Source organism: Simochromis diagramma, unplaced genomic scaffold, assembly GCF_900408965.1.
Source record: "Simochromis diagramma unplaced genomic scaffold, fSimDia1.1 OVJJ01000753.1, whole genome shotgun sequence".
NCBI classification, from domain to species: domain Eukaryota; kingdom Metazoa; phylum Chordata; class Actinopteri; order Cichliformes; family Cichlidae; genus Simochromis; species Simochromis diagramma.
The window spans coordinates 9,321,778-9,334,846 of NW_024387523.1; the positions used below are offsets into that span (position 1 = coordinate 9,321,778).

The 13,069-nt window shown below is 39.3% G+C and overlaps 1 protein-coding gene across 3 annotated transcripts in view; it reads left to right on the forward strand.

Moving 5' to 3' along the window:
- LOC120726763 (teashirt homolog 1-like) overlaps positions 1-13,069 on the forward strand; it is a 138,132-nt gene that overhangs the window by 85,543 nt on the left and 39,520 nt on the right. Inside the window, exon 1 of one of the 3 annotated variants that reach the window (XM_040020675.1) lies at positions 6,048-6,118. The exons of the other annotated variants lie outside the window; for them this stretch is intronic. Within the exon in view, the coding sequence (XP_039876609.1) occupies positions 6,090-6,118 (29 nt within the window). The 5' untranslated portion in view covers positions 6,048-6,089. Of the gene's footprint in view, positions 1-6,047; positions 6,119-13,069 lie in introns of those variants that run through there. 3 annotated transcript variants of the gene reach the window in all.

Sequence of the window (13,069 nt, forward strand, 5' to 3'; positions counted from 1 at the left end):
GCTCACACTAGCTGGTAAGGGGTCAAGTACAGAGAAATGCTGGCTTCTCGTATTGACGTCATTCAGCTGTCGAGGCTGATTCCATAGAGCAGCAGTGCCTGTTTCCAGCATTGTCTGTATTGCAGAGCTGATGATAGTAGGCTGAGGCATTTGAAATATACGACTATTGTAAAACTTCACACCTGAGACACTCGGAGGTGGGTGAGAATAACTAGGTTTCTCAATGCCCAGCGAGTGAAAACGTGTCATTGTAACAAACAGGGATTACTTATTTGTCCAACATAATATTAAAAACAGTTTTTGCCTGTTATAGTGATTGTAGTTGAATGGAGATTAATGTACAATACACATGAATGGCTTGTTATGGCTTTCAGAGCGGACAGTGTGTGCAGACTTTCTCTGTGGTCGAGCTTTCTGAAATAAATGTTCTTCTGTAAGACGCTCGAGTAAACCTGGACCCATAAGATTTCCATTATGATTACAGTCTTGTCCACACAGTCATATCTGATATTTGATACCTTAGACAGTTTTAGGTGATCAGTAGCCGGTGTGCTTGCAGTTCTTCCATGGAAGCATCAAATGCTGCCATTTTCTCTGTCATCACAGAGCTGCACACAGGGTGTCCTTTGGAAAAGGTGTCTTCATGAACTAGCTGCTGCAATATTTAGTGATGAGAGGCACCAGTTCTCTTTTAAAGAGCGACTAAGTCTGTGAAGAACATGGAATTCTGAAAGGAAATGGCATTAATGGCAAGAAACCGTTCTTCTTTTTCCAGTTTGTCCCAACCATTCAGTCCTAAGTCCATTTTGGATGGTGCTTTTGATGTTGAGAAACAGAATTGTATAAGTAACATAAAAGCTCTTTTTGTGAATAAAATATTTCCTTTACTATAAAATAAAGGGAATTTGCCACAGTCACATTTTTCCCCTGATTTTTCCAGGTTAGTAGCTTTGTTAAAACTAATGGGTAAAATAACATAGTAAAAATAGCATTTTTGCATTCAGCAAACAATTGCAAATAGTTGCCCTGAGGTTGATCATGCAACACTCTCTTTGTGAGCACACAGGTTGCCTGGTGGGAGGCAACCCGTCTCCAAACAAACAGATTCAACGAATCATCCCATATGGAAAAGATATATATAAATCTTATAAAGTTTGTATCTGTCTTGTGTGAAACTTGTATGAAAAGCATACAAGAGTAAAAACAGATATAAGATCCTTGAAAAGTTATATAAATGAAACTTGTATGTTTTGGATACTTTACTAAAACAATAAATGAAAGTAATGAGAAAGTGGCCACTTTCATGAGTAAATCATATAAGCCTTATATGATTCACTATATGAAGTAGGCCACATCTTATGCAAGTCTTTGATAAGTTTTTACTATTTCTTTTCCATATGGGATGATCCAATTAAGACTGACTGCAGTCATGTTGTCTTTCTCCATTGCCAACATTTTGCAATCACTTTGAGTCAGCATGCGCCAATAAGCTGAACTTGTCTAGGACACCTCTTTCCAAAAGGGGACTGAACTCAACTGGTTGTATTGTGGTTATTTTCCTATATAAATGTAAGGTTGCTGAGCTCTTATTGCGGTTTACTGTCCTGTAGCAACTGTGTCATTCTTTTAGAAGAATTTTGTAGACCTGTTCTCCATCTTTAAAGCAGTGAGAATTCAATGCACAGGGTCACAATAATTTCGGTTAGGCCGATGTCTCCAACCACTTCTCTAGTGTGACTTTAGCACAACACACCCTCCTTTAAAATTTACCTGAAGAGTCACCTTTCTTTACAAAGTATGTTTCATGCTAAGCCTTTGAGAATCTCCTTAATCTCCTTTTTTTTAATAATCAGTTACTTAGTAAGCAGAATCAATCTGTTTCTAAAATCTACTCAGGAAAGGGATTTGGAAATGACCGTTGCAACAAAGCAATGGAAAGAATCTCTGGAAGCTTCTCACGTTTTCCAACAGTAAAGTCTCTAAAAGGTGAAGATCCAGTGTGTGATACATAGAAACTGACTCCAGCCTCATTCTTTCTGACATTGCCCTGATTTGCCAGTTTTACTGGGATTCAGTATAACCGTCAACTGACTTCTTACAACACCTACCTCATGATAAGGATCACCGTGTATGTATGCATGTATATCTATAGGTATGTTTTCTCCTCCAGGCGGGTCAGTCTGCATGAAACTGTGCAGGAACGTCATCATCCATCCAGCAATTATTAGCATCTTTTTAAAAAAGAATTTAAATCCTAGTTCTTTTGATTTTTTTAAAACGTTTTTTTACGGTTTCCATTTCCATTGTATCACACTTAATGTATGTCACCCATACATCACTTAACAGTCACTGCAGCAGAATTTTGTTTGACTCCTCACTAAATACAGAAAGAATAATTTGGAAAAATAAACAAAATTATAATATCACTGGAATTAAGCTGAAAATAACACATTTTTAGCGCAGGGATTGAGTCTCCTAAATTGGCAGATCTCACCATGTTGGACTCGAGTGGTCGAGGGAGTTGGTGAGACATCTTAAATTTAAGAAATGAAGATTCACTGTATGTGGATCCTCTGATAAATTTGAGAAATCCTGACTATATAAAAATCAAACTTTAATGACAACTATCCTGTTTATATGTAAAAGCAAGCTTTTTCGTGACAACACTTTAAGCCTGCCTCTTTGCAAAATCAAAAGTTGCTGTGTTTGTGCAACCTGACTGTATAGAAGGCAGCCTGCAACAGTTCTCCTGTGGACTGATGGTTACTTAAAGATGGTTTTTTGGAGCTTGTGCAGGTGGTTTGTTCCCAGGACCAATGACAGAGTGTATGAATTTGCTTTGATTTGCTACTATGACAGGTGTCTCGGGCATATAGAAGTGCCTGCAGAGGCTCATGGGTATAGCAGTATGTAGAACAGTTTGTCACAACAGCTGGCAATAAAAAGTATGAGAAATTAAAAAAAAGAAAAAAGAAATAAGGGTGCAATAATTAAAAGCAATGACCTGGAGATGAACCTACAGTGCTGTTACATGATCAAGTGGACCAGGAGTTTAGAGAAAGTATTTTGGAACCAGTGGTTAAGAGTCAAAGAGTGAAAGGCCTGAAAAATACCTGCGTCTCATTTTAGCAATATGGTTCAATAAAGCAAACAACCGAAAACATCTGAACTTTACTTTTAAATAAATAATAAATTGCACTTTTGAATTATACTGATCAATTTATAAACGGCAAGATTAAAAAAGTCGAACACAAGCAGTCACAAAACAGCTGGATCTAAAAGAATTTACTAATGATGTAGATAAGACAAGCATCAGTGTGGCATTCATTGATGAAGTTTAAAACGGGAAATATATGCGAGAGAGTGATTGAGGGAGCGAGCGTGAGCTTATCAAATTAACCAATCTGCCACACTGTGACTCAAATGAAAATCACAACAGGATGCCGGTGCTTAGAGCACCAAAGCCTCGGCTCTGTACGCTGTTCAGTGAAACTAAACTGGACGCTTTTGTGTGATTCAGTGTGGAAACCATGATGGTTACGAACTGTGAGAATGGTATTGTTTGAAATATGCAAGTAACAAGTATACTGGACCAAAGCGTTGACTTATTATTGTGATTTTTTTCAGGTTGAAGTTCTTGAATAAATTACTTTGCTCTCATAAAAGTCTTTACTGGTCTAAAGCAGTTTCTCATCTGCTGCGAACCTCAAATTGAACCGATATAAAACTGATTACTTAGGCTTTCCTAGTTCAGTGAAATTTAGCCAATAAAAGGTCGTATTTATGGCCTTTGTTGCACTGTGCGTTTGGCCACATCATCAAAGGCTTTTTCTGAGTGTATATATTATAGTAGCACCAAACTAATCTAGAACGATAGTCATATTCAGCATTTCATATGTTAACTGATATTTAGAGTTTGTTAAACACCTCGCATGGCTCTTAAAGCCTGACATTGTCATTCCTCAAGTGGAAATCTTAGCGAAGAATAAATGAGTAAAAGCAGGTGCTGCTAATAAGAAAAAGTGCACCACAAAGCAATTATCACGAGAAATGAAGCAAAATGATTTCAGCGGATGTCACGAAGGTGGAAATTTACCCCATCAGTAAACCAGATGATTGCATTAGTACAACCGCACAACCACAAAGTGACAAGCGCTCAGAGCCAACAATCACCTTCTGCACCGACTGAGGTGGATTCATCATGTGGTTGTACGGTTTACAACTGAGTACAAATAGTGTGTGCAGGTGCGCATTTGTAAGGATGGTGAGTGTAACTTGATGTTTATGAATGCGTTAAAAATCTCTCATGGTGAAAACAAGCTCTTGATATGAAAAGAAATGAAAACTTTAGCACCATTTGTTTTTCACAGCGTCTTTAAATACTTTATCGTAAACTTATTCATCTTATATCTGTTCGTTTATCTTTTTCTGTGGTAATTCTCTGCATAGGAGTCAGCAAAACTGAACTTTGAACCTCGATACACGACGACCACGGTGATTCTCCCAGTTTTACAGTATCCCCCGTCTGTGGCAGCATCACCCTTTAAGCATAAGGGGGAAAAAATGTTGAAATATATGGCTCAAGCTTTCCTGCAGAAATTAATTATGTAACCTATTGTAGCATACCTCCAAAGTTCACGGTGCATGAAAAACTTAATATGCATGGCCTTCACCTTTACAGGCTCATAAAACTGTAGAGTTGTGCTTAATTTTTTTTTTTTTTTTACTTATTTTACAGTGTGACAGAAATAATTTATTAAGACCGGCATATGATAATAACACTCTGCTTGGGAGAGATGTTAAAAAGTTGGGTTTGATGTCCACTCGCACAGCCACAGAAAGGTCAATAATATTTTTTAATACGCCTCTAATGATATTCATGTTCTTAGTCATCACCTTTAAATTAGATTTTGTGAGGAGCAATGGAATTAATTCCACCGTCTAAAAAAAATCTGAAGTTATGTGTGTCTGTGTAAAATACGTTGCCATTATCAAGATATAACTGTCTGAGTAGACATTTATTTATATGTGTGTGTGTATGTATATATATATAGATAGATAGATAGATAGATAGATAGATAGATAAAGGCTTATGGGTTAAAAAATACTGCATGCACTTTTGTGTTAGAGAGAGTTTGATTTCGCTCAGCCCTGCAGTTTTTTTTCTCAGTTGGAGTGAAATGTAGCAAAAACAGTATAACACAATCTGTAAAGGCAAAACTCTTTATTTATCAAGTGGCTCTCTGGCACATCAAGTATTGTATTTAATACTCTGTAGTACTTTACTGTCACTCTGGATGTGTATGCTGTTGCTGTTTGACCTACATCTCAGCTGTGATGTTTGTGTGAAAATGAAAAAAGGTAAAAATGCCACTTTTAAATGCTCCCTCACGCATGTATCACAGACTGGACTCATCAAGTCAGGGTTGTGCGTGTTCTCCGACCAGGGCAGGTCTGGCGGCCCTGCCTACTACTTGATTAGGCCACTCTGACAACCCAGCAGCCTGGTAAGGTCAAGCCCTACAGAGTGTCAGAGAGGTGGGATGATGATGTATCTCTCTGATGTCTCCGTTTTTACCCTCTTGACTTTGTTGTTTTTCTCTTTACTCTTTTTGCCCATCTGTTGGGGACGCGTCTCCCATCAGAGCTGGACATCTAGAACGTTAACCGTCTGCGTGCCTGCAACAGAGCATTGCTTTGTATCGTCTGCAAGTAACAAACCGAAAAGAGACTTGGTGGATTCAACGCCTGCTTCACCCTACTACACCTGTTGGTTTGTCTGACACACAATAGTTCTTGTAGCATTTTTTTTTCATATGTTTCAGAGGCTAGTTGTACAAAAACAAAGTAGTCACTTAACCGTTGCTATGTGGTTAATGTCTTACTAGATGTCTCACGTGTTTCATGTGAAAATAGAGATATAATTTTTCACATATCTTAGACAGACTTTTCTTTGCATATTGTCAAAAAATGTTTTAGCAAAATGTTAAAATAACCTAATTGCATTTTTTCTAACATGTAACATCCTTTGTATTAGTTTTCTACCGGAGAAAACTTGGTCTACACATGGTAATGAAAGGCTGTTTGGGATGCTAGCCCAGTGGTTGGGCTTGCACAGGTATTTTGTCTCTTTTCATTCACGTTATTTATTCACTGAATTAGAAACAGGCTGCGTTTTTAGAATTTTTAAACATTAGAATTATATGAATATATACATGTAGGTCTATAATTTAATGGTCAAGGACACAGTTCAAATCTCACTCACCTCCACACAGCAGACCAAATACTGTGTCACGTAGGCGTTAGTGTTGGATTGCTGCTTACCCCCAAATGACAGATGTGTAATCCACAATCGGAAAGGGATTTTTTTGATTTTCACAGGGTAGAGAATTAAAATTTTGATTGCTATATTAAATTTTTTATTGAATAGACTGGATACTGAATAGACTGAATACAGCAGCGCAAAGATTTGCGTCTTTTAATGCCAGGTTTGGAGCTAGGTATGTGGTTATAATTTATCCATTATGCCAGACCTTCCCAAAGTGTGGGGCCCGCCTAGGGGGGGCACAGAGCCATTGCAGGGGGGGGGGGGTATGAAAAGGGGGAAGAAAAAAAAACAACGCTTGGACACTGCTAGCATAATGGACAGGTTTTTGACAGGGTGCCCACACAAACGCAAAGCATGAGATGAAGCATCGCTGAATATGTTTCCAAACCAACTTCATTCTAAGCCAAAGACTAGAAAATGTGGTGAAGCATAAATTCCCTTTGGCTTCACCTGCACAAGTGCCAAGTTAGGTCTCCCCTGCAGAATTGGTTTTTCCTTCGTCGGGAGCAGCGCTGGGCTGTTCAAATCACAGACAAACAGTGTCCCACATTCTTGATTTTTAGTTCACAAACACTTGTTGTAATGACTAACTACTCCTGACATTTTGGAGATGTTAGCTCTTTATACAGTAAAGTTACAGCGGGATACAAATAACATCAGGCTGATCCTGCCACGATTTGTTCCCTCGGTTCAAATCCCGGACAAACAGTATCCCACAGCTGTTTATGTTTTTGAACCCATTTTGCACAGAGAGGCATTTTTTAAGAAATGTATTGATAGCAATGTTGAATATTATTACACAGGAAAAGAACAACTACACGTAAAATAATTACACCGTGACTTCTCTGCCTTTCTAAATAGTAACTGAGTGCGTGTAAAACTTGTTGATAGAGACAAAATACTGTCACTGTTAATCTGAATATCTGCCATTCTGCAATTCATCTCATGTAAACAATAACGTGGCGCACAGCGTGACGTACCTTTGACGTTGCGTGCGTTTACGTGTGGACGAAACAGCTGCGTTTTCAAAAACACCCGTGTAGGTGCGGACGTAGCGTAAAAGAGTTAGTAGTTTATTTTCTTACTACTTGTAATTTATTGCAGATTACTTCTATTTACTTATTTACTTAATTGTTTACTAAATGTTTGAGGTGTGAAATAAACTGCAGTGGAGCAAAATATGGGTGTGTGTGGTTGGAGGATGTGTTTGCGCGTGCGCGGGGGGAGGCGCGAACATTTTTCTTGTAAAACAAAGGGGGGCCTAGCAAAAAAAGTTTGGGAACCACTGCATTATGCCATGCACAGGCTTAGTAGTTTACATGCCCACAGGATGCTCACACCGTGTATTTATGAACTTACATGAACTGCATTTTATCCCCAAAACAAAGAGGTGTTCTTTTCTCCCGGGTGACTGCAAGCGGTTTGTAGGTGACAACAGCTGCTGTGATCCAGATGTTTCGCCCTAAGCCATTCATCCTACACGCTGCTTCTTCTGTATGAGCATCTCTTCCTGTTAGAATGTAAGCGGGCGTTTCACCTGCTAATTTTGCTGATGGCGCTAGTTGAGCAAGTGGTCGGGGGATTGGCTATTGTCAGTGTGACCTCAGCAATAGTTTCCATCACGTCTGAAAGCAAATGGGTGTAAATCACTAAATAAGAATTCAAACTGCATCTTAACATATCCACACGCCTCAGATATTCAGTGAGTAAGGATACAAAAGGATGCCGCTGTGCCAGATTTCTCTCGTTTCCCCTCTTGGTTTTGGTTTGCGCCTTTGCGTCAGCATCTTTTTTTGATATGACAGCTGTCTTAATCTGTGTTCAAAATGAGTTCGTTTGCGTGTGTCGTTTGCACGGTGACAGTCAGTTGTGACAGTTGTAAAGTGTTCTTGAAAAAGCGCCCGACGTGGACACTCAAGGCAGCCAGACGAAAGATTTGCGGGCTGTGATGTCTGTGTGTCAAATTACTTATCTCGCTAAGCATATGCTGGCACTTCAGAATCATATACTTCAAACCGGGATCCTTCAAAAGCATCAAAACGGACTGTCTTATTCAACACATCAGTCATGTAGCCAACAGCAAAATGAGCGAGATGTCATTTGCACTCGACAAAAAAAAAGAAAAAGAAAGCTTCCGGAGACATTTTAAAGACGCTCTCGATGACTGTTTCAATTTGGAAAGAGCGGTAATGATATCGTCTCAGCTGCCTTTTGTGCTTTTTTTTTTCTTTTTCTGAAGATACAAGTCCACGACAAAGACTACTTAGATGTGCACTTCAGCTAAAGCTTTGCCAATTATTAATCTGAGTCCGGAAGACAATTAGTAAATCACTGCAGCACCCATTATCCAGCTGTTGCCCTAGATTTCAGGATTTTGTTGGGTTTTTTTGAAGAGTGAGGCAATCTCAGGGTCAATTTAGCCTGCCGCTAATGACAAAACACGAAATAATGATCCACGCTTTCAAACTTTGCACGCGCTTTGTGCCAATAACAAAGTCGTCTTTTGTTTTGAAAGTCTGAAATAAAATTATACAAACAATAATGACCCTCCTGCTAGATTATAAAAAGAAAAACAACAAAAATGTCTTTGCCAAATGCTACTGTAGCGATCCCACTCCTTACACCTCAGCTCTCACAGCGCACCGGTCCTTGAGCTCGGTGCAAATATCTCACTTGGTTTGTACTGTTCCAAGTGTTGCAGAGGGCTAAACTATTTCATACTGCGTTAATTGGCCAGTGTCATTCCTGACGTTTGAATAAACAGAGAAAAAGAGGGAAAGCTGAGACAAATGGTGGCTAATTAAAGTGGTGTGTGTGTGTGAGAGAGAGAGAGAGTATTACAGAGTGAGAAACCAGCTGACAAAAAAAAAAGGAGTGACGAAACACCCCGTCTGACAAAAGCAACTACTTTTTTTTGTGATGGAAACTTAAGATGAATAGAGTAAAAAAAAAAAGAAATCATTCTGCTTTCTTTGAAATCCTCTGCCTCTCTAATTGGGTTTTATTTAACGCTGACTGAGGGAGAAAGGAAAGTAATGATTTGCCACGTATTAAGAACAGGCGATTTTTAAGCCTTTGGCTGGAAGTATTTTTGAGAATTGTCATTAAAGAAAACAAAAAAACGTGTATAGTAGAGCCATCTCTCTTCTCCTGACCCTCACCGCTGCAAGCAATCTGATAAAACTCCCAGGAAAACTAATCTTAAAGAAGAGAGAAGAAAAATAAAGAGAAAGTAGGAAGTAGGTAGAGAAATGTTTGAACTCCCACCCAAGGGGGGACTCTTGTTTTCAGAGGTAGTGGGTTGGTCCGCCACATCATCCCCTGGGGGAATTCTCCTCCTCACCATTTCTCTGCTACTCTACAGTAGCCTCACCTTATGTTACAGTCCCTCTCCATCTCTCCTTGTCTGTGTGTGTGTGTCTGAAAGACTCACATGTGTGGGTGCGCACACATATACAAACCTTCAAACACTCGCCCAGCCCCCCCATCTCGCTTTTCTCACATTTGACCACTTGTCAGTTGACGTTTATGGGCCATTGTTTGCAGTGCTGATGATCATTGTCACCGGTTGATTCCATTACACGTAGCTCTCTGATGGATGGGGCCTACCCTGGCGTCCACTGATACGGGTGTCCTTGACCACCGGGGCAGACGCAATGAAGAAAGTAGGCATAGAAGAGGAGACTTGATCCTTTATTTTATTTTTTATTCACTAGGAAGTGTATCTCACAATCCGATTTTATGAGTGATTTCCAGGTGGGAGAAAACATTAAATGATTTCAAAAACTGTGGGCAAAACACAAAACGTGACAAAGTTCAACGCTTTAATGGCTGATTGGTAAACATACCAAAGAGGAAATGGTTGAAAACACACAGAAAATACAGAACAAATCACACATCAAAGCATTTTCTGATCTGATGACAGCCCTTTTCCTTTGGCAGTGCAGTAGCTGAGGTTTGGTTACAGTTTGTACACAAAAACAACCTGGAATTCGGGGTTTGGGTTAAAACAAAACAAAAAGAGCATGTAGTGAAACGGGAAAAGCGCTGTTTTGGATTAGCATGAGTACTTCAGTAAGCATTCACAGACATTGTTATTTTAATCAGAAACACAAATGCTAATGGTAGCGAGCAAAGCCTTTGATTGTATTTGCAGTTTTTACAGTTTTAGGAAAAGATGGTGAAACGGATTGCCGCACACCTTTTCTATAACATAAACCAGGTTTATGCTTTGCTCAGAAAAGGAATATATTATTATATAATATATTAATGTATATATTTAATAAAGTTTGGGCCCATGCCAACATCACAGGATCCTGCTATTTGTCTTGGGAGACCTGCATACTGCATGCATGAAGTGCCAGTGCCGGCACGTACGACGTCACACCACACGAGCACATGTGAAACCAGTATACAGTATACTCCAGCACACAATGAGTCAAAGCACCAGCCAATCAAGATCTTAGAACAGTGGCCACGGACAGGTACTGATCTGTGATTCGTTTGGTACTGGGCCGCGAGAGTTGAGGCTCGGGTGTGAAATTTATGGTTTTCGGGATTTCTATCAGTTTTTATCTTTATTTATTTATTATTTTTATCATTAACTCAGTTTCCCTGGATCTTTTCCCGTTTTATGAATAAATCTTCTTTTTTTTGGTACCGGTACTGGTTTTATTTTTTTGTATTTATCCGCAACACCTTAAATGCTTAAATGACATAAACCAGTCCGTGGCGCAAAACAGATTGGGGACCGCTGTCTTAGAAATCTCAAATTTGACCAAAAAAAGGTATTTGTAAATGAAAACAAAGCTTGTTATATATTAATTTCTCAAACTGTTTGTTTTAAGTGAAAAAAAATACCACCATGGCAACTAGAGCAGGGCGATATGACCAAAAATATTTATCACGATATACATTTGAAAATTTGCGATAACGATATAACTGACGATATAATTGACACTAGACAAAATACTTTACAACTCCTCAACTTTATTAGTGCAAAAAAACCATCAATGTATTTTCACTTAAACAAGCAGCTGTTTTTATGTGCATTAAAGTTATATAAAAATTTAACAGTGCAAATGCAAATTCCTTGCTGACAGTTTAACCAAAAGGCATTTCCAGTGGAAATTGGCCGACATATCCTCAGCATAACCATGTATAATATCCACAAAACTTAAAAAGAGGTTATACACACACAATACAGTAATATTATGTTGAAGCACTGTATGTATCACTCAGCGAGGCTCCTGCCTACGATAGCTGTAATGCACCGACAATCCATCAAGCGGTGCGGGTTCGTAGCTTAGCAAAGTCGTACTGAAACATTTGACAGATTTTTGAGCGCCGTGTACCACATAAAATCGTTTCGAGGTCAGTAAACACAACCAGAATTCCTACATAAGCAACATGGGATTATAAGCAGGGGTGCACATAAGCGGTCCGCAGGTGCGCATTCGCTGTCAAAATAAAAGACGCGCACCAGATAAGAAGTTGCAATGCGCGTTTCCGTACATATAAAAGGCACTGTTGTTGTCCGCTAGAGTGGGATTTTCACAGCATATTCTGCACCACATCTCTGTGCGTTCATCATTTGTTTGAAGCCAGCTCACATGCTGCAACCACTTTTCTGAGAATACGCACTTCTTTCGCGGTTCGGACTCCTTCTGGCATTTCTTTGGAGGTGGAGGAACACCAAAGTAATTGCTTAAAGGAGCTTGCTTCGACATCTTTAAGAGTTCTAAACAAATGTCTGTCCTCCTCCAGAAAATCTTATGTATGCAAACGCGCATTGCACCTTCTTATCTGGTGCGCGTCTTTTTTTTTTGACAGCGACCACTTATGTGCACCCCTGATTATAAGGGGCATTGTTGATTTTCAGAAAAATCAAAAGATTGATTTTAAGTGTGCCGTATTTTCCAAAAAACACGGTAATAACGACGGCCCGCTAGCATGCTCTACCAAAAATAGTGCTTTATTGTGTATCATACGGACGATAGCTAAACCAGTTCCACACCACTGAAGTTGCAGCATTTTTACAAACCAATTCTGGTTCATCCATTTCATTCAACGATCCGCTTTCGCCCTTCTCATTCTCCGTCACCACCATGCTTTTTCCGCCATGTGCGTATGAAAACAAAGGCACTGCGCATGCGTGTTTTACCCATATTCTATCGCGATATTTCATTTTCTTACCGTTGCCCAACATTATACCGGTATTACCGTGAACGGTATGATATGGCCCAGCCCTAATGGCATGTTTGGGGATTTCTGCTTGAGTGGAAGATGCATGAACTGCATGGACATGAACAGCATTAAGGTTTTGCATGCAGAAAAATTGTATTCAATCATTTAATTGTATAAAAGACACATTGTATTTGTTTTCTTGGTGTGCATTTGTGGCATTTCCATTCTTTTGGGGTTAAATGCACATTAAAGAGCTGGGTGTGCTTAATGGTACCCACCTGGTTGTGCCTACAGTAGCTGCAGTTTTAAACAAGCAGTATATTTACACATATATCGGTGACTAATGCACGGCCACTGTACGTCTCTGCAGAACAATATGGCTAGTCTGTGAATTGTCAGATTGCTAAGCTCAAGAAGCAAAATGTTGGCTCTTTCCTCAAGAATCCTTGCATCGCTTTAAACAAACTGCTTTCCTTGGCTTAATAAAGACTTAAACTGACATGAGTGATGGAAGAGACTGACATGCAATCAAGCTCTCTTAATTGAGTTTGATGC